General features: G+C 47.2%; 1 protein-coding gene across 1 annotated transcript in view; it reads left to right on the top strand.

Annotated features, from left to right (window-relative positions):
* Positions 1–25940, top strand: part of LOC105692398 (rho guanine nucleotide exchange factor 40-like) — a 121611-nt gene that overhangs the window by 71384 nt on the left and 24287 nt on the right. The window contains 7 exon segments of the mRNA XM_048659852.1: positions 6691–6783; positions 10728–10845; positions 11618–11711; positions 11782–11871; positions 11945–12034; positions 12551–12768; positions 12862–13000. Of these exon segments, the coding sequence (XP_048515809.1) occupies positions 6691–6783; positions 10728–10845; positions 11618–11711; positions 11782–11871; positions 11945–12034; positions 12551–12768; positions 12862–13000 (842 nt within the window).

The raw sequence follows: 25940 nt of genomic DNA, 5'->3' as shown, positions 1-25940 counted from the left end.
GGACTAATCGGTAGTTCGATAGTCGAAAATATTCCATTTCCCAGCGACGAGAACAGGGAACCACACGAGTGGAGTGAGCGATGATCGAAATCCGGGAAATCTAGATCCTCGCGAAAGTTTAATGTATGCGGTTGTGCTCCGGCTACCGTTGCTTATTACTTATGGAAAGCGGTGATAATAATCGTCATGAACAGATACATATGGAGCTCATAGCCTCTCTATATAGCGTAATTAAACTGATGCGAATATCCCACCGCCAATAGCAACTCTATACACCTCCTATAAGACGGACATATCGAGGATATATAATAGTTATACGATCGTAAAGCGAAAGAGAGGGCCTCGTTCCTACACGCTCATTTCTACACTGTTCCATCCTTCGCTTCATTCGAGCTAAGTACAGCATCCGAACTACGAAATATCCGAATCACTGCGGGACCGGAACCGCGAAATATTATCTAAAAAAATGTGACCTCTACCAAAGAGATGTCGAATTCAATCCGGAGATCTTTCATCTTCTCATCGCGCGATTCCGCTGTCGATATTTTCCTTCCAATTTTTTTATCGCGCTTACAAAACATCGCAGTAAATTCATCTCACTTTACCGCATTGTACCGGACAAGATCGCGATCAATGTTCAATTCGCGATAGTCGTCGCCTGTGCCCACACCGTGTGCCACACCTTCCATTCGCCGGCTTCTCGTTCACGGTAAACCGATGTCCGATGCGAGCATACGTGTAGCCTTTGTTGTTGTTGTTGTTGTTGTTGTTGCTGCTGCCATTGTTGTTGTTCTTTGTAAGTTGCGACGCGGCGGTTATCCAGATAAAGTCAAGCAACGCGAAGTAAAGGGTCAACAGTCTCGGGCGGGACGATTTTTTCTCCTCTCCCGACTGACGGAACACAATTTATTCGCCGCTTCGTTCAAAAACTCCGGAGGAGCCGTACGGAAGAACAGAACGCGTATGTACCGCTTGGTGTTGTTCTCTTCTTCGGTCCGTCACGAACCCCGTAACGATTAGCCCCTCATTTTTCACTCCCAGTTTCGAAACGTATCTCTCTCATTTTTTTTTTAATCGACACACGAATCCAACGAGATTCATGAAGAGCATTAATTCGTGTGAATGGGAATCGACGGTGGGGCATTAGAGCCGGTTTTACTTACGGCCAAAGGCACGGGGCATTGAGGAAAGTCAATGAATGGCTACTTGTTCGTATTCCCGGTGTACGAGCAGCTACCTACCTACCTACCTGCCTGCCCGCCCGCCTGCCAGCCTTCCTCCTCACCGCCGCCGCAGTACAGCGTTCAAAGACTCGACACATACCAATTGGTTGGTCGTTAATCAACTACGTTAATTACGCATTACGATGTACAGGTATGTCCGTACAACGTACGCGCTTTACCTACGCCTAGAAGAGGGTGACAGGCGCCAGAGGTAAAATTCAATCCTGTCGTTGGCACGCCTCGGCTCACCTACGCCTTCATTTTCAAAATACCGATTGGGAAACGAGACGAATCGACGCTGAAAGGAACGAAAAAGGGTTTCGAATTTTTTCTCTCTCGATAAGTTCGGGGTCTTAGGAGACTCTATCGCATCCCGCGTAGCTCGCGATCGCCCCGTTCGTCGCAAGAGCGGTGGTAACGTTTCGACGGTTAAAAAATTTCCAAGTCAGCGACCGTGACCGCAGTCGGCCGGGGATCTCCAACGATCCAAATAAACTCTCGGACATTACACGGGTTGTTGGGTAGCGGAGCTTTATCCCGCGTCCCTAGGACGAGGAAGGACCGACTCGATCCAAAGTTCAACGTTCGTACGATAAATAGAGAAAGAAAGAGGGGAGGGGTTGGGGGGGGTGAAAAAGTTTTTTAACTCGATTGGTTTTAAAATCGTTCAGCGAAGAATTTTTCAATCTAGTTTCCGTTTCTCGTTAAAACAAAGATCACGTATAAAACTATCTCCTAGCCGGTTGGTTTTCTGAAAGTCTGGAATTGGAAGCTGTGCGGAAGTAGTTCTGACTAAAATGGAAACTGGTAAGAGATTCGCGCTCCGTACGTGGACGGAAGATCAAGGGAGATGCCAGCGACCTCCGGCTCTTCCCAACCACCGCATACCAACTACCGGCGATAGCTCAACTCGACCACCGGGTTCTCTGCACTTTGCGGATAACGCTCGTCGACTCATCTCAGCAGGACGACGACGCGATTCCAATCAGTCAAGTACGAGGCATCGAACGCACGCCCTCCCGCATCGCCAATTTTCCGCGCCAAATAAAATTCACCGCCAACTTTCTTACCTGGAATCGAACGCGCGGTAGCGATTCGGTTATTTGTCTTGGCGGTGCAAAGTCTATTTTACGAGACAATCGGGAGACAATGCTCGATAATAATGGGATCAAACGGATACCCGGTGTCCACGCAGTGGAGAACAGATCTGTATCGGCCTCCGACCGTACGTACGACCACTCAATCAACTCGCGTGGATACAGCGTGGCAAATTAATTTATGCTAATTGTATATCACCGTTGTGATATCAACGAGACCGTATCTCCCGAGCAACGCCGTTGGAGACCGGCTCACTCTGCTCCGAACCCGGGTTATTTCTGCATTTCGAATAAAAACGGGACTCCGCAAGGCGATATCGAAGAATTGTATCTTTCGCCGATACGAGGATGTAGAAAACAATGAGAATGGTTTTTGCGGTACGGACATACGTGTCTAAAACGAAAGGTGAAATTATAATCCAGGGCGATTTAATTTCACGTTGATTACTGCAGGTGGTATCGCCGCACACATGTCCGCCATGCGAATTGCCGATCATTATTACAACCGTGTCACGTATAGCCAGAGATTATACCCGCGTACGTACGTACGTACGTGTACACACGTATCTCGCCTTCTAACCACCCGTCGATTTATCCACGTTCTTCAATCGTAATTGGATCTTAAATTTAATGAGATCATTGATCGCTTCTGCCGGTATCGCTGACGTTGCCACTTTTGCTAGTGTCATTCGCGCAATTGCGCCGATCTCACGCGTAGCAGCGATTCGACGCACCCACGGGGATGGAGAAAAAAAGTCCCCGCTGAAATTTTCCTTTTTTTTTTTTTTTCTTCCAACTCGCGAGTCGCTTTCGGCGTATCGAAACGCTCGGCGCTACCCTTGAAAAAAAAAAACGGAGGGATTTTCTTCGAAGAAGCGAACGCGGAGGAGGATTCCATTCGGCGAGGCGTATCGTGGCTCGCATACCCGCTCGATAGCGATCGTTCGCGGTGTAGAATATATACCTAATAAAAGGCGAAGGCAAAAGCAACGCGACGTTTCATAAAGTACTGTATAAACGTAACTTAGCACACGGTGCGTGTGCAACTTATTCCCCGTCAACGTGTCGGAGGTATAAATTCCTTGGCTGTGATGTGAAACGCGAACGGATGAAACGTATCTGGAAAAAACACGCTGGGGATATTCCGATAACGCGTTGCGCTCGTTAAACCTGGCATTGAATTTCTCAATTATTGATACCCCCGGCGTCGCGGGACGACGCGAAGAAGATCGGGCAATAAAATTTCGCACGGCGCGTCGCGAGGAAGGGAGACGATCGATCGGAATCGGAAACCAGTCCTATGATCTCTTTGTTCGACTTATCGCACCGCGTTCACCGCCTTCGTTTGCGTGTACGTATAGATCTTGCATCGTGTGTACCCACACGGTGCGACAGCGCGCTCGATTACGTATCGTTGACCTCGATACACTCTTTTCATTATCCGCACGCATTTGTACCACCACCTCCCGCGGAGTTAATGTCCTCAACGGTTCGCTATAGAGTTTATACCAGTTCGCGACAGCGTGCGTCACGTGGAGTAAACCTGGTCTTGTGTTTTTTTTTTGTTCTTTTTTCACGTTCCACCCATTTTTCTATTTTTACTTCCCGTCCCCAATTTTCACTCGCCAACGATAAACAGCCTTTCATTATCAACTGGTAATAATTTTTCGTCGATTACACGGCTCGCGCGGATGCAGTCGTCGGAATGTTCTACCTCGTCGGTCTAATCGACTCTCGGTGTTATAGGTTCGTGAATATTTTATCCCTCGTATGCGCAAAGAGATCTTCCGGCTGTGCGGTGCTGTGAAATAGGAAAAAAAAATCAAATTTTATCATCCCTTTAAAAATTTTCATCGAGTCTCGCTCGACTCCGCGTCGCTGTTGGCGGCTCGGTGCGATTGAGGCAGGTTGGGGACCCCTGAACGATAGCACAATATGCATATTTATGCAGGTAGAATGACGTCAGGCGGCGCGAACCACCCCGATTGCGTGACTAAATTCATTCGAGTCGATCCCGCGGAGGTACAACGCGCCGAAGTCATCCTTCTCCTCGGCGAGACTCTCCTCCTTACATAATGTAATTTTACATGTGTTTGGTTTTTTTTTGTTTTTGCTTTTTCTTTTTTTTCCATATTTTTTCCTCTCTTCTCGACTCCGCGGTATTTCATATATTTTTCCATACACAACTTCGTTCAATCGTTATCCCCCACTTCGCCGGCCATGCCCAAGGCGATCTCGAAACGTTCGCGCTTCAGGCATCGCGAATTCCCACAACGGTTGTACGGTTCGCCGTACGTTTTACTTGGGCTTACGTTACGTTACGTTACGTTACGTTACGCAAGTCGACGAGACGCCGGGGCACGCGGTGTACGAGCGAAACTGAGGTATTAACTCGTCTACGTAATTAACGTCTCGTAATTAAGCTTCTGATGTTGAAATCTACAATGCCGAGCGGACAAAAATTACGCGACATACCTAGATATAAACGTTTCAGAAAGGATTCTTCGAGTCTTTTTTTCGGTATATTTTATTTCATCCGTTATTACGTTTTTTTTTTTTTCATTTCACTCTTCCCCTTCGAACGTCTCTACCTACAACGCCGTACGCTAAACTCGGACTGTGTAAATTCACTTGATAAATAATTTGAACGGACGTTGCCGGCGCGCCGCGTTAACGAGGCTAACGTCTCAATTAGTTGCGCAACATCCTTCGCGATCCTTGCAGAAACTAATCGTTGTATAACGTCGTATAATATGTATACGAAAGCATGATGTGGTACACGGAGACGAGGTATCTACCTATCTCTACGTAGAAAAACCGATTGAGCGCATTGCATGGCCATCGAAGTAGTCGTCGTCGTCGTCGTCGTCGTTGCTGCAGTCGGCGACCCGCCCTGACCCCGATATCCACGATCCCACGTGGCGCCTATGGCTGCACTTCCACGGGCCTAACAATAAGCGAGATTCACATTATGGTTACGTGGGGGATATCCGTATCTAGGTAACTATTTATCTCGGTTAACTCTGTCCACGGAATTCCCACGATTCTTTCGTTATTTTTTCATCCCGATAACGATTATTTTTTCCCCCCCGCCCCCCTTCCTTTCTTTTCGTTTCTTCGATTCGTTTTATTCTACTTTCATTTTTAACGTCGGTATCTCTCGTATCTATTCCGCAATTGCGCCCCATCCGTTCAACCTATTTTCCTCTGCGATGGAAACGATTCGAAGTCGCGTCCGTTTCTACGCCGTACGTAACGTCAACGTCCAACGTCTCGCGGATCGGCTATACACCGGCAGCGCCACGGTACACGGACATTCGGGAGATCGATATAACAGATAATTACAAATCCCCGCATAATTTGTAAATGATATCTGATCGTGACGCCGGCTTACATTTACTTGACATGGGATCGCAGCCGATCAACTTCTACCTCCGACTCCGATACGTACGCGCCCTTAATTGTAATCGCCTCTCATTGCCAACCGGGTATCGGTGTCGCTTTTCCATTCCCCGGTCCAAGTTACGTCGAACGTATCCGACCGTAGCGATCACCTTTTGCTGAAATTCACCCCCGTTTCCTCCAATAATATTCGTCGAATCGAGACAACGTTACGCGAAACTCGTTCCCTACTTTCTAAGGTAATTCCGCATCGCATCGTTCAGAGGCACGCGTCTCGTTCCGCGTAATCTACAACTCCGGCGTACGTACGCGAATGTGTCGGGTTGTCTGGAATTGCCGTTTTCATATACGTAGGTGTGGTTTTAGAAAACACGTTATTGGCGTCGTATTTCATTCTCTCGGAATTTCTATCAGATTCGTGCAACGTGCGCGAATCAATTCCGTAAGAAAGTGACGGAAATCGGTGAAAATTCGTATCTTCTTTTTCATTTCAAACGACGCCGTGTACGAGAGTAAGTCGGAATCGTTTATATTTTCGAAACGCAGCTGTACACACAACCGGCCAGTAATCGTCCACATGTTTCGACGACGTTAGTCGGTCGATGGATCCGTTTGAAGAGACACACGATACGTGTTAAAATATTGAATATCAACGGTACAAGCACAGCTGTTAGAAATTAGCTAACGAATGTAAATCCGCTCGCTGAGCATTTCGTCACGATTCACTCTCTATTTCCTTCGCGCTCCAACATATTCGTATCGAATGACGATCTGCTTCAAAAGATAAAAAAAATAAAAATAATAAACAAACAGTTTCGACGACGAAATCCAACGCCGATAAAAGCGTCTGCATCGTCCGAGGATGTGAGAATACGTTCAATCGATCGGAAATATATATTTTTTTTTCGATCGTTCGTGGATGGTGGAAAAAAAAAAAAAAATAAATAATTTTCTCGAATTTTTTTCAGGTTCGAGAAAAAAAGGAGAGGACCTCACGCCGCCCAGGAGTATAAACGATATTTCGGAGCACCTGCTTACAAGCTGCGGTCTCACGTTACCAGGTAAATTGAAATTCCTTCAGCCGTTCTCGTAAATTGTAATTACAACAATGAGATTTCTAATTACTCGGATATGACCCGTTGAATAATCGAGATACAAATTTACTCTTCGCGAGCGGCGAAGGGGTCTCCAACGGCGGCTGCGACGCCGACGACTCCGTCTCGCTCTTAGTCGTTCGCTCATTCGCACCGCGCGCTCTCCGATTATTACACTCGTTCTTACGTGCATTGCAAAAGCATCGGCTAAACCGGGAGAAAAGGGAGAAGACGCGAAATGGAAGAGGGACGCATTTTCTCTCGAAATTTCGAGACGATTTGGGGAAAAATAGAGGCGCGGGATCCTCGGCGAAGGTGAATTTCTTCCATCCTCGGTATCCCCGAGTGCTGCCAGGCGAAAGATATGCGGTACATGCGGAAGCTGGGACACACCCGCGCCGCGTACGAATACGAGATTCACACGGCATCGAAGCGCGGGCACGTCGCGCGTTCGCTGCCCCTTTCGTATTCGGAGCTTCGCCGGTTAATACCCGAGAGGCAGAGATTTCTTGCGGCGGTAGCCGTTTTGCCGTGTTACACTCGTAAGTCGTACGCGACTGAAAGTACCGGCTACACGCTATACGGTATTCGCCTACCTACCGTCTACGACTCGCCGGATATACATGGTACACACGAGTGCAGCAGCAACGGCGTAAAAGTAACTTCGTTTCTCTGGTGTGCCTACCCTACCTACCTACCTACCTACCTATCTACCTTAAACTCCATAGCTGGCATACTCGCACTGGTGTTGTCTACTGTACTACACTGCAGGCGCGAGGAGCTGTGCAGCAGCTCCTCCGCACGGGATACGTAGACCCGCGGATTCGCGTTACTTAGCCACCCGTACAGCGGGGCACCTCGTATACGTGTACACGGGGTGAGGAGGAGGAGGAGGAGGAGGACATATCGTATTGCCTGCCTACTCGTAGGCCGAGGCACCACCGGCCAACCACCACCGAGACTCCGCACATGAATATCGCGTGTAACTGTATAATAATCCGCCCGAGACCAGGTTTTATAGGAGCTAAGTTATAAGACCGTCTTTGGAGAGATAGGGGGAACGCGCGAGGAGACCGTACGTGCTGTGAACTATTACGCCGCCGCATGCATCGCGGGGCGGTTCGATGAATTATTTCAATGAAACGGGACGGCGAATGTTGCTTTGTAAAATGCATCGAACTCATACGATCGTATATTTAATAGAGTGGAAAATAATAGCCGAGTTAATTCGAACGGCGCTTCGATAATATTCTCCGGATATACGTTAACGCGGTGCGAACGATGAACCGAATCGATTTTCCCTCCTTCGGAATATCATCGCAACGAGCCAACGGTAGTTACGCGCGCGACATCCGTCCACCTTACCTGAGCCGAATTATTTTTTCCCGCGATATTTTTCGGGGCGGCGGGGGGGGGTGGTGGGCGAAACGCGCGAGTTTCGCAGCTCGCGCTCTTCTCCGGATCGTGCGAAAAATCATTTTCTCCGCAAGAACCGAACGGTTGTAAAGTCGAGAGAGGAACGTGCCGTAAATTACACGACGCGTTCGATATTATTGATGCCTCTGACCTCCTTAGCCGACGCATGCACACACGTACCCCACCTACCTGCCCATAACTCGACCCCCCCTCCCCCCCTCTCGCGAGGAATCCGTTTTCTCGAGGACCTCGAAAATAAGAGGTGAGATTAGACGGGGGGGATTATCCCTCGCGGTAATTAAATAAATTAACGCGATGAAAGGTTGAGAGATTTATGCAATTATCGGCGGGTTGAAGTCGGTCCGCGATGCGCACGACGATTCCTAGTGTGTAATGAAAAGCTGGAAGCGTAGGAAAGGTGTGTACGACCAATTGGCGACCCAGATCTATCACGTTAGGCGTTGCGGCGTAGGTACGGTTAACGATAAGTAGGGAGGAGTCCCGGCCCTGTGGCTAATGGATAATTCCTCATCCCATACGTCCGATACGATCTCTCGGTGGTTCGCGTACGCGAGACCCGCGGACCGGCTCGGACGTAAAACTGTGTCGTGGGAAGCGCGAACGCATCGCAACGCAGCTGCAACGCGCGGACGAAGAGACCCTCGGAGGATCGTCGATCGAAAATCGCGCTGTCTCTGACCGACGGCCTCGAAACGCCGATGGGATTCGAGCGGCGCGGGACCGCCGGAGGCCGACGAGAGAAAAAAAATCGTTCGATTTTATTAAAATACCGCCCGCAATACCCGCGGGGAGTTTCGAACGGCAATTTTTCTTCCACCCGGCGTTGCGACGATTTCGCGTACGATACGCCGCCCTCCCCCCCGCCCCCGTTGGTTCAGAGTTACACGGGGTAATTGGACTCGTTACCGCGGGCTCGACACACTGTCCCCGGATCCTCCGGGGGCGTGGGAGTTGACGACGAGAGTCCGAAGGTTCGAGTCGCCGATGGAACGCGTGTCAGCGAGTCACCCCGTGACTCCGACTCACCTTCGAGAACGGTAAATCTCTACGTGCTTTTCTGCACCCGCCCGCCCGCGAGCGCCCGAGCGCGCACACGTCTCTCCCTCGGGAACGAGCTCGCGAAAATCCCCGAGGGGAGCCCAAAAATCGGCGGAAACCGCTTCGTTCTCTCCTACCTGTGCGACTCTCTCTCCTACGTGTGTCTCGTTTCCCTCGCGGGCGTCGATTCCTTTCCTTCAATTTCTAAGCAGCGGTGTGTACCGCGGGGCTTCGCCGCGATAACGTCACGTCCACGATGACCGCTAGCGGAGGTACATACGGCGGGAAGTATGCCTGTAACGAAGTATTATATGTGGCAAAAAATTCCCAGGGGTTAATCGAAGGTCGTCCTTTATCGTTTTCCGTCGCTGCCACCCCGCCACCGTTCACCGCTGTTACGACTAACGAGTATAAACTAACTCGTACGAGTACGCGTGTACGAGAGGTCTACTGTTACTCGAGCGTGCTTCAGAAAATTTACGATAAATCATTTTTTTTACGGAAACTGTAATCGAAGAATCGAAGAGTGAAAAAAATTGGTGGTTTTCACCAGATTCTTTTACGTCTCTCGTAATTTCTCTCTTCATTATCAGCCGATTCGTTCTCCTGTCTGTTCGATTATGCGCTACACAGGTGTACACGGGGTCGTTTAATTATATAATTGAGGCGCTAAGAAGCGTCGGTAGGTCGAGATACGCTCTTAATAGTAAATAAATCTGTCGAGATTTATCGGGGGGGGGGGGGAGGAGGCCCCGGAGGTGGTTAGCCTCCGGTCGTCGCGAGCCCTTATATTCAGCGTTACGTAAGTCGTTGGCTGGCGGCGTAGCTTCGTCAAGTAATTACCCCTCTCGTTGAACTTCTTGCGGCGGTTCGTATACGTTGTATACGTGTATTGTACGTAAGGAACGAAGCGCTCGTCGGCTGCGGGATAAGCTACCAGCTATGTACATTGGAGTCGTATATATATATACATATATGTACGTAACTATGGTACCCTGTCCTATCTTACAAAGTGCAAGTAATGCCCTTACAAACGCAAAGTTATGGCGCGTGTGCTTCAATTATTACGCCCAAGGTGTACGCCCCGGAGGAACGATTCGAACACCATCGGTCTCTGTACTTTGCTCTTTCGCTACTATACCGCTGCTCCCGCCGCTCCAGCTGCTGTTGCTGTTGCTATCGCCGCTATGCCTACGACGCGATGCACCGGTGCAACTTATTTTATATTCAACGAACGCTTGCTCAGCAACGACCCCGGCTGATGACATCATTGCTTTTACCATACGCACGTACGGATACGCCACTTTTGCTGCGGCGAACAATAATTATAGAAATTAATTCCATTTCTTTTTTTTTTATTTCTTCATTCCGAGCATAAAATTCAAAGACTACGGTTGTAAATTTTATTATTTTTCAACTCTTTTTTTTTCTTCCAGGGTACAAGGACTCAGCTGGAAGACCAGTTCTCGAGTACGACAGCACCGTTTCACCGACGGAGGCTCTTTCGCCGGTCGAAGTTGCCACTTTTATTCTCTACCTCGCCCACCTGCCCAGGTAATATTTTCCGATCGTTTCGTACCGCGACTGGAATATCGTGGATAAAATTCCACTAGAATTCTAGAATGCTAGAATGCTAGTATCGTAAAGCCCACCCAGGGCGAAGAGCGACGTTGGATCCACGCTGCGTCGCTTCTGCCGAAAGCTGCGCGTGCTTTTGATCCTTTGAGATCCTCGGGGTGGACTATAATAGCGGCACTTTACGGACGATCGGGTTTACAATGGTGCTAATGCAACGGGGCATTGTGCGCAACGTACAACGAGGGGATGCAGTCCGTGAAAAAAGGAACGGCGTAAGAAATGAGGAGGATAAAAAATTACCGTGAATTCGGCTTCTCGCTGTAACCCGACGAACTTTGAGCGAACGACAAAAACTTTACATTCGAACGAATTCATTAGGATGCGTTTCCGGTGTTTACGAGTCTCAATTAAATTACTGGAGGTCGTTATATTAATCGTAGCAAGTTGAACAACTCGGCGTTACGCTTCACGCCGATGAATGGGTGTGTAAAAACTGGATAAGGATAGAAAAGGCGTGCACGCGTCATAACTCAATGAGAGCCTTTAACTTTCTACGATATTTTAGCCAAGCGACGCACGTGGGGTAATAAAATCCCAAACTACTCAGTTTTACGGTCATTCATTGTTACCTTCTTCACGCGGCCCCCGCACCTACGCGTCAATACTATTTTTCTCACGGTATTTTCGTTCGTTTTTTTTTGTTTCTATCATTTTATTTATTCCCGTTTTTTTTTTTCGGCTGTCGCAGCGCGGACGCGTCGGATACTCAGTTTACCCTCCTCGTAACCGGCGGACCGTCCGAGGAGCTGGATCTCCTTGACAACGCGTTATGCCTTCTGCGGGTAAGAAATCACGAGTCAAAAGTTCAATGAAGGAGATAGAAGAAGAAGAATTAATCACTCCCACCTTTAGGGTACCTTGAGGATCTCGCAGACTCTGGTTCTTCGGGATTCCGCGACCGAGGCACCTGGCAGACCGCTGTTACCCCGCAGTCAAATCAAGGTGAGTCTCCTCCGATCATCAATCAAGTTCCTTATTCACCGTCTCGTTTCATTCGGTTTTTTATCTCCTTCAGATCATCGTCGTCGACGATACGACGATCGGTAGATTTATTCCGAGGCGGGACGAAGCCCCCGATCGTTCCGATTGGATCGCATTTTTTAAGGCAAGTAAAATCTTGAGTATTACGCGCGAGCGTTTCGCCCGATTCCGATGCAGAGTCCGTTCCGATTGTTTACCGATCTCCGATTACTCGAGGATCGCGGGCCTCTCTCGTACTCCGAGGTTCGTCGGAGGAATTAGGAAATAAATTTGTTGCAAGCGATGTATGTAGGCCGGTTTCTCGGAAATCGGCGGCCGATCGATCGGAACGAGGAGCAGCGGTAAGTTGGGCAAAGTCCCTCGAGCGCACCACGAATCCAACTCGAAATCGTGTCCACGGGATTGCGGAGAAACCGCTCCGGGACGTAAACACGTCAGCTGACTCTAATTGACAGACGTCAGCGGTTCCCCTTGGATCCCCCGGAGAGGAATCGAAATCGCTCGAACGGTTGAAAATCGGCCGATGTGTCCCGTACCGCCCGCAAACGCGTCGGATATATTGAGACCCCGACGCCGTTTCGGAGGTCGCGGGGGTAACGCCGATCCGTCGTTCTGACGGTCCGTTGCGATATCTTTTCAGGAATATGACTCGGTCATGTCCGAGTGGCAGGCCGCCGGTAGGAAACTCGCCCTCGCCATGTCGGAGCTCAAGGAGTGTTCCACCGTCCACAGACCGCTGGTGCCGCTCAGCAGATTGCTCACCGATCCAACCGTGAAACGAACCCCGGCCCACGCGGACCAAGTGATAGCGAACCTCGAGGAACGTGCGACGGGAATCCGACACGTCGAACAAGTCAGGTGGGATCATTGGATCGTGCATCTCGTTACTTAGCTCCGACGAGTGACGTGTTAAAAATTACCGACGATCTCACCCTTTTGGCCAATGTTTAGATTATCACTCGAACGAGCCCGCAGACTTCTCAGCGAAGTTGGAAACGCCGCGCTCCGTTTGGAAACGGCCTGCCAAACCAGGAAAGCTACCATCAGGAATTTGACCGTCCTCAGGAACATCGAGGATCAGGCGCGAGAGGTGAGTCCGAATCGATTGCTTTTATCTGCTTCGCAAAATTTTTTCCTCACCTCCCTCTCATCGCCCCGTTACCTTCGACTGATCGCCGGTTAATAATACTCGTCGAATGGAGTATTGAGTAAGCGCTAGTCGACCGGGACCACCGACCACGCCTATCAATCTTGGGATCTACTTGGAATTTTTGCGCCCACGCAACGCCGCATGAATGCCTCGGCAAGGTAAAACTCCGCGTATGGCACGTGGCCCCTAAACGTGATCTTGAACTTGAACCTCGTAATTACGATTCCCTCACCTTCGTGTCGAATTCAACGAACTGTCGAGTACCAGTGACACGCGTTTCGCGATTTTTCACCCTTCCCGTTCGAATGAAACGAACGAAGGGAGATCATCGACATCGCTCTTGAAAATGTTTTAAATACACCGACACCGGTGGTAGAGCTCTCGAGATGTAGAATCGAAATATTGAACGAAGGCGGCTCTTTTCAACGGCACAAAGACATTCTTCGGTAATTAGATCCGAGAGATGGTAAAAGAACACGCTACTCGTATCTGCATGTAAGACACGCCCGCCCCTCGAAACCTCCTCTCTTACACTTATATGGTAGCTTTTACTCTTTCACTCTTCATACCCACCGTACGTGATGTACGGTGAACGTACGTTGCGTATGTAACGAATATAATCTACACGGTGGTACCGAAATAAAAAATTAGAAACGAAATCACATTCGAACGACTCTATATCGACGACTTCCTTCGTCGGGAAAGTTCAACGAGCGTAACGAAAACGTTGAATGACTTTCGAGTTAAGTGGGAAAAAGCGAAAATCACAAGGATCTGGGGCGAACGAGATGAATTTTTCCCAACTACTTATTACACCTGCACCCCTTACGTAGGACAATATCTTTGGTGACTTTCACTTCTTCGAGTGTTAGATTTTAGTCGATTACATTCGTTAGGCGGCCCTATAATTGATCGGAGAGGCTAGTAGATCGCTCATAATGTCTAATTATTGGATCTTAGCTCCGCATTTTGACAGCCTGAATAAAGTAAAAGGCAACTCGTATGTTGTCGGTTGTCACGTGCTAAAACAAATTGAGACATCCCAATTTTTTCGTTCTAAAATACAAAAGATTGAGAATAACTTGACCATTTTGATGGGTAGATTATTTTAGATTGGTAATGAACGTATTCCGCGATAAAATGTGGAATTATGGCTCAAAAATCGAAGAAATCCAAACGGGTGAACCTTGGATTTTTCTCGATTTTGGGCCAGAAATAAAATATTTTTAAAATTGATCGTAGGGCATTTTTCTTACGTATTTTGCGCTCAGGAATCTGAATCTAAAATAAAACATGATCTGTCCCGCTTTTTTTACCATACATTTGAGGATATCTCTGCGTCGAAATATTCGAATTTGTTGGTCTACGAGCGAACTCGAGCTTTGCTGGAGTCAGGGCAGCCAGCAGGGTAGCGCTATGTTGTGAGACGTCACCTTGGGAGCTGAGCAGAGGTGACGCTTCAAAACAAGACCCCTCGCTCGTGGCTACCTGACTCCAGCTCAACTCGGGTTCGCTGGTGAATTGAAAAATTCGAATATTTCGACCCATGCATGGACTGCGACGAATCCAAATGAGTCTACGACTAAAACCAACCGATATTTCTTAATTTTTATGCTCCCAATAGCGAATAATTGATGATCACTCGATCGATGGCATGAGTAAATGATTTTAGCTTTCAGATTTAGATTCCTGAGGTCAGAATACGTTAAGAAAGTTTCATAACTACCTTTTTGGCCCAAAAATCCAAAGAATCCAAGGTATACCGATTGGGATTTATAGCGATTTTTGGGCCGAAAGTAAAGTAGTGGAAAAATTGATTGTATTACACTTTTCTGACGTATTTTGACCTCAGGAATCCGAATCTGCAAGAAAAATTGATCTATCTTCAAAATTGACCGAGTTATCGCCAATTTTCAGCTTTTTGGGGTCGAAAAAAAAAAATTGATTTTTTAGTCTATATTAATGTAATTGGAGCTCAAGAATCCGAATCTGAAGGAAAAATTGATCTATCTATAAAATTTATCGAGTTATCGCCATTTTTTCGCATTTTTTTGCATAAATTTGAGGATATCTCGAAGGGAAAAAATCGTAGCTCATTTTGGACGACGGATTCGTGTTCCTGAGGTCAAAATACGTAAGAAAAGTGCCATACGATCAATTTAAAAAAATAAAAATTTTTGGTCAAAATTTGAGATTTTTTCAAGGTGTACCCCTTACGATTTTTTCAAATTTTGACCAAAAATTTTTATTTTTTCAAATTGATCGTATGGCACTTTTCTTACGTATTTTGACCTCAGGAACACGAATCCGTTGTCTAAATTGAGCTACGATTTTTTCCCTTCGAGATATCCTCAAATTTATACAAAAAAATGCCTAAAAATGGCGATAACTCGATAAATTTTATAGATAGATCAATTTTTCTTCTAGATTCAGATTCCTTAGCTCAAATTACATTAATATAGATTAAAAAATCCATTTTTTATTTTTGACCCCAAAAAGCTGAAAATTGGCGATAACTCGGTCAATTTTCGAGATAGGTCATTTTTTCTTTCAGATTCGGATTCCTGAGGTCAAAATACGTCAGAAAAGTGTAATACAATCAATTTTTAAACCACTTTACTTTTGGCCGAAAAATTGATTTTTTGTTTGCTCAAAAATCGATTTTTTTTTGGTTTTTCAAGAGTAATCTCACGTATAATCAGCTCAGGAATCCAAGTCTGAAAGCCAAAATCATCTACTCATGCAATCGATCGAGAAATCATCAATTATTCGCTGTTGGGAGCAGAAAAATTAAGAAACATCGATTGCTTTTAGTCGTAGTCCCACTTTGATTCGTCGCAGTCCATGCATAGGTCGAAATATTCGATTTTCTCAATTCACCAGCGAGCCCGAGTTGAGCTGGAGTCAGGTAGCCACGAGCGAGGGGTCTTGTTGTGGGGAGTCACCTCTGCTCAGCCCCGAAGGTGACGTCTCACAACAAAACGCTACGCTGCTGGCTACGCTGACTCCAGTAATACTCGGGTTCGCTGGTGAATTGAGAAGTTCGAATATTCTGACGCAGAGATATCCTCAAATTTTTGGTGAGAAAAACAAGATAGTTCAATTTTTCTTTCAGATTCGGATTCTTGGTGTCAAAATACGTTAGAAAAGTGTTATACAATTAATTTTTGAACTACTTCACTTTTGGCCCAAAAATCAGCAAAATCCGAAGACCAAGTGTGCAAAAAATTTCACCAAACGCCGTACCTTTTTCGCTGTGGAGGGTGGAAAGAATGGAGGTGTAGGTTAATTCGTTTTCGGGTGTTTCACATCTTCAGTTTCTGAATGATCTTCAAATTCTCCTCTAATTGTCCGCGTGTCGCCTCAGGGTTAATTCGAGGAGAGAAAGGAAGAGCTAAAGATTGAACGAGGTGAGAGAAAGGAAGAAATAATTCCACGATAGTCTCGTACGAACTGGAACCTTGATATTGGCATTTCCGAAACTTGAACATGCACAAAGAAACACTTCTTTCTTTTCACATCGTATTTTCATTCGGATATTTGGGTCACCCACGGGATTATTATATTATCGCTATTAATATTATCTAAAACGTACGTGGCGTGTATTGTCGTCCAAATTACGTTTGAGGACAAGAAAAAAGAACTAGAAAAAAACGAAATAGAAAATTTGCCGCCTTTATCTCGAGTCCGCAGAAACTGTGTCAAGGTGATCATAATCGTAGTTCACGATGTGTGTCTCACTCGATACGGTCGAGACTTCCAAACTATCCGCTTTGCCTCTCATAACTACGCACGCGAATTGTCTCCAGGCCTAACGTGCTAAATACCTTTTGTTGAATCTCGTGATCATCGAAAGAGGGAAGAGAGAGAAGAGATAATAGACGGTGTAGAGACAGTTTCTATTCAGATCGTAGAAAATAAACTATCATCGGCCAAAAAACACCCGTGGCTACGTACGTATACCTGGTCTGCGGATAATAATTAAAGAGCGATGATCGAGATGAGAAAAAAAAAGAGAAAATCAAACAACAATTTTAACACAAGTAAAACGTCCCAGGAAACGTGGGAACGATTATTTCCCCAAGTCCCTCGGATATATTCGCACATTTAATCGGTATCGTATTTTGGTCATCGATTCGGATTCGATCCAGATATGAAATTTAATTTTCAACGCGAATTAGGGATCGCTGCGCTCTCTCTCCTCCGGTTTAATTTTACCACCTAATTATTACGCCCGCTCTTTCGGATCCAACCGCCGCATCACGTTTCGAATTCTCCATTATAAACAGCAGCCAGCGAATCTGCTTTCCACTGTAACTATCGCTTCCGACCGAAGCATGCCATTTTCCAACCTGCGATTATCTCATATTAAACTTCTACGGTTGCATACATTATTGCCGATATCAAACTCCCCTAATGCTCGCCTTCGCGCGCTTCAGCAGCTTCAGAACCATTCAGACTCAAGTCATTAGACCTCCTATTCCGCGTATCTTATCTGTAATAAATAATAAGTTTTTTTTTATCTTTCACGCGTTCGTATCAGTTACTACTTTCTATTGAAACAAGATCACCGTAATTTTCTCGCTTTAGTTATCTTCCGTCGAGCGACAAAAAGAAAAAAAAAAAAAAAAATCAGACAACGATCGAGAATAAGTACGTCGAGAAGATTAAAGTGGAGCTAATAATGTTTATGTAATAGCGTGTAATTTTTCCATAACGTGGTTACGAAATATCGAGGATCTCTGAAACGCGCCCGTGAGCCGCGTCGAGGGACCCGCGCTTTTGCAGCGCAATAAATTTTTCTTTTAACCGACGATTTTTACGACGCCTCTGATCCGTTTTTGGCGAAACCCGTCGAAATCGTCGCTCGCCCTCCGACTTAAGCTCACGGCAATAATCGTTTCATCTCGGGTGTAACGATTGTTAAAAGATTTGCGCGACCGTACGCAATAAATTATAAGCGCTACCGTTAAAGTCGGGTGAATATGATAATAAGTGAGACTCTCCCGAAGAAGGTTGATCGTCGAGAGTTGAGAATCTCCGCGTTTATCCGAGCGAAGCGCTAAGTTTGCGCCGTTTTAATAGTCAGCCTGGTCGGCGCTCGTGCCCTAATCATAGGAAATCGTCGATTCCCGGGGATTAGAGATGCGGTTAACGCCGCCGACTCGCCTCGCCATTTCACGGTCAGACGGTCATGTCAATCGCCGTGTAAAATACGGTTTTGCGGCGGCATCCGTTCGTCCCGAACTCGTCGTCGATTATCAACGACGACGAAAAAACAGTTATCGAAATTGTTCAACGGATCAAACAACGGCTGAATATCTCTAAATCTCGGACTATACCCGCGGATATCGGCGTAAGTCGAGGAGTTGGAAAAAATAAAGCGCGGAGAAAGTCGCGCAAGCTCCTCGAAACGCCGGCTTTGATTTCGTCGACTGAGAAAAGAAATAAAAAAATAATAATAAATTACGCTCAAACGAATCGAGGTAAAAAATTCGTTTCGCGAGAAAGATTAGCGTTAACACCGGTAGTATTTTTAGCTGATCGTTGACCCCTGGCCTAGCCGCGTAGTTTCTTAGAAACCCCGTGTAGCCGGGTACGCAGATATAATGTGTTTAAGTTTATGAAATGGCGCGCGCGGTGTGTAAGAACGCGTTTCTGCAGCCTCCTTTATGGCGCTAAAGTGCTGTGAGCTGCACCAACGACGACGCTTAAGATTCAAAGAGATTCCGCTTTCCTCATTTGCATGGGCAAACCGTGGTATTACAACAATGGTATCGGGACCGCCGTTCGCTTATACCTAACTCGTTCCTTATTGCGTCTACTCGGTTCACGAGGCTAACGCGGACGTCGAGTCCGCTACAAAAGTAGCCACGAGATATCCGAGCGAAAAAATGGAGACGGACAACGAAACCGCATCTACGAGTTGCCCGAAATTCGAACTGACGAACTTTCAACGGATGGTAGAACTCGCGCGTTTCATCCTCGTCTCACTTCGGGATCAGGAATTAAATGCCAACCGGGGTCCGACTCTTCTTCTTATTCAGCGTGTATCACTCGGTGGAGTGAACCACCGGGACCTTCGGTATACGATATTTAGCTCCGAGAGGCGATAAGCGAGCGGGTATTCTTCTTGCGTGCGTACAAAACTAGTAGGATGATGCACCTGAGTAACGGGGAGGAGGGGGAGGGGGAGGAAGGGGGAGGGAGGAAAAAGTGTATGCGGAGAAAGAAACAACGGCGGAGAAATAAGTTCCTCTGCCCTCGTTGCCTATGCCCAACGCATCTCTTATCAGATCAAAAGAGGCCGCTTGCCTCGAGCACGCGTTTCCGAAGTACGGTAGGGGTATGTATAAAGGTATATACGGTGCCCTGAAAACATATACCCGTTGCACGATCATATGCGCTCCTCGAACAATAGTACAAAGAAGTTTGAACAATCTGATATTTCACCCGGCTGATGCTATTCCAGAAATTATTACGCGAAATTATACCTAGAGATGTTGTGCAACTTCACGTGCACCTTGTATTTACTTATGTACGCGTGCAGAGTCTCCGGACTCGATAACCGCGCGGACCATATTCTCCGTTTTATTTATTTTTTGGTGGGGGGGGTGTTTTTTCTTTTTCTTTTTTCTTTTCTCTCGAAATAGTTACATTTCGTATTTTGCACCGAGACGAAGTAAGACGGGGCGTGGATTGGGCGATGGATGCATTGATTGGATGTAATGAGGAGTAGGTAGTCAGCCTTACAGAGGGTAATAATCGACGGGTGCGTTGTATATATATACAGATAAAATGCGACGTCGATAAAGTTTGAGCGAAGTAGTCGAGTAAAATATACGTTCGACGCAATTGCGACGTCGGGTGCATAGGTAAGAATTAGCCGCCGATGTGCGTAAGGTGCAACGCTTGACGTACAACGTGACGTACGTTGTTAACCAATCGGTACGCGTACGGATACGTAAATTTTTAAACGCTACACGAGTCAAGTCGAGAGAGGAGTCCAGGGTACGTAGAGTACGCGAAACGCTCGAGCGTCTATCCATTGAAAAATTGCCTCGCGATTATTACGACGGGGAAAATTACGGACTTACGGAAATTATGTAAATAAATATCCACGGTTTTATTTTATCCTCCGGTAATCCACCGCGTAATTACCAATTATCCCTCGGGGTCCGATTTCTAGGACGCGTTCCTCGTTATACATTACGGTTGCAGCGTACTCGTCATTATCGTCATTACGCTCTACGTACGTGTGTCCTATACGCGGAGGAGAATCGAACGAGTTGACGTATTTTCAGAAAACTGCGCTCCTCCGTATTTTTACCTCTCTCTCTCTCCTACGATCGCCGGTCGTATCGTTACTCTCCTCCTCCTCCTCCTCCTTCACAAAGAACCTTTTCCCACTTTCGTACGGGTGAACGAACCCTGAAATATAATTAGTGGAATCGAAGCGATTCTCTCAGCTATCTCCCGAGTACACCCCCTCGGTCTTACGCACCGCCCGGTGTTCAGACACCGAGGAGAGGGATAGTCCGGTTGGTAGCTTCTAATTATCAGAATGCGATGATCGTAATGGGATCGAACATCGATCCTCGTACGCCGGGGCAACGCGTGGGTACCACGTTGTTTCCGACTGGTTTTATCTACACCGCGCGAGATGAAAATTTTCCACGCCGTTCGTCTAGGGCCCGTGCGGAGATAGACGTACACCTACCGAGTTGTACGCAGCCACGAAACACGTAGCTTTCGAAAGTGAAATACAACGAATCCGTGACGTTGTGGAGACGGTCAGCGGCGCTGTCCGTCAACGTCACGTTATTCCGTTGGCCGCCGACGATGCCGATGCCGATGCGTTTCTACGACCGGCCGATACACCGACATACAAGATCTAATCGGCAATACGTCCGATATTATGCAACGCACGCCGATAGGTTTTTACCTATCTTTTTTACATCCATCCTTCTCGAATCCTTTTTTTTTTTTTCTTTTTCTCATACCACTTCGCGCCGATATAAATATATTGTATATTTTTTTTTTACTCGGTCACCCGGGGAATTTTTTGCAGAAATATGTTATACATTTTCTCTCGTAATGGCTCTTTATTCGTACGGGAACGCGAAGTCGCACCTGCTGAGCCGCCGGTGCATCATAATTTTGCTCGAGGAATTTCTCCTTACTTTTTATTCGTTCTTTCGGCTACGCACTCTTATTATATCGAGAGGGGCCGATCTGTGATTGAGCATTCCGCAAACGCGATACGTCCCTCGATTAAATCCTGCCCTCGTATGTGCCGCGCGCCGTACACCCGTGTATAAATATTGTATATATTATAAAAAAGTACGTGCGCGCACTTTGCAAACACCGTGACGAGATACGTGGCTGCAGGTTGCACTTTTACACGACCATGCGGGTCGCGAGATGCTCGGTGCCGGAGCCTCGAAGCCGACCACGGTTTAAAAAAATCATCGTCATTTCTTTTTATCCCGCTTTATCCTTCCTTTTTATTTTTACTTTATTTGTCCCGCATTCCTGCGGCCATCTTAAAAAAGAATTTGCATCTCTCTACCGCGGGCATTCTTCGGCCGCACAACGAATTCCTCATCTCTTCTTTTGGGCGCGAATCGATACGCGAATTTTTCACTCGCACTCCCAGATCGGGCGGCGGGGATCGAGCGAGACACCTGGAAAAAATAGTCGGGCGCATATCTGGCGACGAAATCGACGAACCCGATCACTAATTCCTCGGTCGCGATGATGCGATTGAGAAACGAGTTTCCGGTCGGTGCGGCGTGGGCGTCAAGGTAAAGACAATGATTTACGATCACCGAGGGCAATTGCGTTAGGTGTACGCGGCCGCTGATGCTTGGTAAAGAAAAAAAGGTATCGACTGAAGAAGGAGGAGGGAATAAAAAAAGAAAATCCGGCACCTGCACTCCCCGGCCTCCCGTCCGCGCTCGTCGGGGTTTGTCTTCGACTCTCGAGTGACTCAATTTTACCTGCAACGACGCGTGTAACTCGCCGTGTACGACACGTGCACGTACACGGCGATATACCTGCGTACGCGGCGATCAACGCGTGTAACGTACAACCACCGCTTTCGGAGTCCTGGGACTCGCCCGACGTCGGGGGGGACCCGTACCCGGGGCACCGGAGTCTGCGGCAGTTGGTCCACATCGCGCTCTACGGACCAGTGAGTCTTTCGCGGTCGCAGCATCCGAACGTTCTCTCTCTTTCTCTCTATCTCTCTATACGAAAGAGATCTCGCGAACCGAGAAACGCGAGCGCGATTTAATTCGTCGACGGTGCGGGTAACGCGGAGCGTAAAAAAAAAAAAAATAGCCGTCGCTACCGGAGCGAAGGAATCCTCGCGCTAAAGTGGACGTCCGTTCGAACCGAGGAGATTCGTCGTCTCCGAGTCGATTTTTTCTACTTCCGAATTCACCGCGAAATGTCGATGAAATGATTACGCGAAATGTGATACGAAATCGGGTCTCGATTGTCCGACGATAAATTCAATCCGTCGACTAGTTCTCCGGCTACGGTGCGACCGTATGCAACGCGGTGGTAATGTGAACTGTGTGAATTTTTTGGCCCGGAAGGGATCGGGTCTCACAATCGGGCAAGGTCACCTTGCAGATTCTACATGTGCGAATTCATCGATAGAAGCGTTACGACGTAAAACAATATCATGTACGCCGTTGATTCGACGAGGACTCAATGGCCCGCAGAAGTGAGTCGTTTGTCGATGATTTTTCATTTTTTATTCCCCGTTGAAAAAAGAAAAAAATATATATTTCACCGTAACAGCGCGAGCGCAATCCAAACTCTGATAAAACACCTCCCTTCGGAAAGAGAGACGGTTAAATTTTAGTCCGCGTTCTACGACTCGTCGTACTCGCCCCCGCATTGTAGTTCTTGTTCTCCCTACACGAATATGTGGGGAGAACAATGATACCCTTGTAGTCTAGCGGCGATACGAGCAGAGGTCCTTAAACTTTCAGGTAAACGTGAAACTCGAAGGGTTACATGCATTACACGTGCCTGGTATATAGCTCAGCAGCGTGTAATGGCGAGGCGAAGACTCCGAAGGAGGATCTCCGAAGCTCCGCTTATCTTATCGCGTTAGGGGTTCAGCACTCGGCTTGTTACACAGCTAGAAAATATCCTGTGTAACGTGTGTAGCTTTTCAAAGCCGCGGACATTATTATTCTCCGCTGCTTTCTTTCCGTCTTCTTCTTCTTCTTCTTTCGATTCCGTTTAACTTTTTAAAATTTTTCATACGTACTCTCCCGTTCCAGTCGAACCGTTTCGAAATAGAATTTTCTCGGAACCCGAACCCTGAGAACGTGGTAACTATAAATGACAGAAAAGTAACGATCAAGTTACACGCATGAAAATGTCACCGATGCTACCTGATAACAACTCCTTTGAGCATATAGGCGAAGGGAGACGTTATGCGGTTTTTTTTACGAGTTAAAACTGGACGCGACCGATGCTGCCGAGGTACAGAGGAGAGAGAGAAGTCCTTACAAGGAGCGCGAGAAGAAACCGCTCGGCTCGTAAAATATTACACGCGTCTTTTCATTTTTTTTTTTTCTTTTCTTTTTTTTTTATTAGGAGTAAATCGTCTCCTCGTTAATAGGTTGCTCGGCGATGTAGGAAAACTCTTGCCGATGGGGCCTCCTGGTACCGCACCAGACGTCGCGACGTCTGGCGTTAATTAACGACGAGCGCGTTACACACCTGATACGTGAAGTAATAACAGCGACTGTATTACAACGCGATTCTGCGAGGAATTTTTTGCCTCTTTTTTTCTCTCTCTTTTTTATTTGCTCGCCAGCCAAAAGTTTTTTTTTTTTGGCGAAAATCAGGACGAGATATTATCACTCGTGTCTCTAGATTTTCGGTATTCATACCTGGGCCACGTTTGTCCCGCACGATACCCACGACTTTGAGGGGATAAAAATTCAACGTTCCTCAATTAATCACTTTTAACTAGACTGTCGCACTTTCTAGGCGCGTTGAACATCAACAGCGTGCGAAGAAGATGGAAAAGAATTTATTAATCGGTTACACGTCCGCTCGGAACGCGGTACGGGGATTATTCAAATTTGAATCGGCGATCGCGAGATCGGATCTTCGGTTGCATAAATTCGTACGCAACAAATTGTTCGGCGAACCTCCGGAACGTCGAGCCGGAGAACGGTTACATGTGCGGGCTGCGGCGGATCTAGTCGAGAAGTTTGTACAGAGGTGTGCGATCGGTATCGGGTTACGACGTCGTCTCGTTCATTGATACAATTGTTTTGGTTATTATCATTATTTCGGTACAGAGTGCACCGAACGTCGATCGAAGTGCAGAGCGTCGGAGAGAAATGTACGCGCGTGTATATGGATGTGTGGGTTGCGCATAAGGAGGTACGGGGGAACGTTGAATGATAGCGAGTCGATTCGGCGTGGGCGAACTACCGCGTGAACCGAACGAGAAACGATCTTTGGATCGGGCGTACGTCGTTGCTCGTAGATGCCATTAGTTTAAAAGCGAACCCCGATCGGAATTATAAGTGTGTATAAAAGGAGGAAAGCGGCGGTCGCTCGAACGTTGTTGCAACATTTTGGAGCGATAACATCGAGCCAGATACGATAAATCAATCGCGTGCCTCTACGGATGTGTGTGTGTATTATTACGTGTACACGAAACCCGATAAATCCCACCCCATGTGGTCAGCGAATTGAAGAGAGAGAAAAAAAAAAAACCGTTATATTGAATTATTTCAATCGTCGAAGATAGCTGCCGGTAGTAACCGGTCGAAATCCGATTCCGCCAATAACTGACTTATCTTTGGACTTTCTATCTCGCGAGCGGGTTCGATGGGGTTGATCCGGAGTCGGTCGAATCGCGAAACGCTACAATTTCCGGATAATTCGAATCGGGGAATCGGCAGAGAAAACGAAAGAGCGAGTATCGCGAGTGATACGCCCGCGTTCGCGGTGAAGGACCTCCATCGCCGACTTACCGGGATATTTTGCTGAGTCGTTACAACGTCCCGATGACCCCGAGGAAACGCCGAAGCTACGAGAGTTAAGAACCTTGGGAATATTTCAAATAATAAATACTCCGCGGGACATCGTTTATATACCGGACGCGCATACACGTGTACGCGGATATGTATGTACGTACACGAGATGAATATGATGCAAAGCTTGACGTGCGGAAAGCGGTTTTTATAAGCGGCTTCTTCAAAAGCTCAGGATATCAGCTACGGCTTATACACTCGGCTGACGTGGATACCTTCGTCTTAAACGTGCGTCGTATAAAGAGAATGCAAATCCTGTTGCGAAGTTATGTGTATGAAAATAAAAAAGAAATCCCGTGGGATACGATCCGGCCACCAAACGATCTAGTGAAAACTGGATCGACGCTCGGTTATTCGGTTGTACCTGTAACCTAGTTTCACTCTCGATGTGCGCTCGTAGGTGGTCAAGCGAATGGGAAACATACGAAGTGATTGAAAAACGAGGCGAAGTCGTTTCGTGAGGCAGATAGGATATGACCGATGCCGATGTGGGTGCGCGCGTCGAGGTATTCGTGAGAAATATCGCGGTCCTTGTCCTCCGCCAAGTTCGCCTGCAGGGCAAACGCGGGGTGATGGTCTCCCGAGAGCCATTGCCCGAGTGACCCGGTTAAAGCGAGTCGGGTGTGCAGAGGAGTCGAGATTCGCCTAGGTACCTCTTCTCGCTTTTTCCTCTTCTTCGTCTCTTCTTCACGTTCTCCCTCTCCTCTCCCGCGTTTCTTTCGGATCGTCTCCCGAGGCGCGAACTTCCCTCTTCCGTCAACCACCCTCGCGGTCTCTGCTTTCTTCTCCTACGTTTT

Source organism: Athalia rosae, chromosome 8 (assembly GCF_917208135.1).
Source record: "Athalia rosae chromosome 8, iyAthRosa1.1, whole genome shotgun sequence".
NCBI classification, from domain to species: domain Eukaryota; kingdom Metazoa; phylum Arthropoda; class Insecta; order Hymenoptera; family Athaliidae; genus Athalia; species Athalia rosae.
Note: the sequence above shows the minus strand (reverse complement) of the source record. Positions and strands in the feature narration are given on the sequence as shown.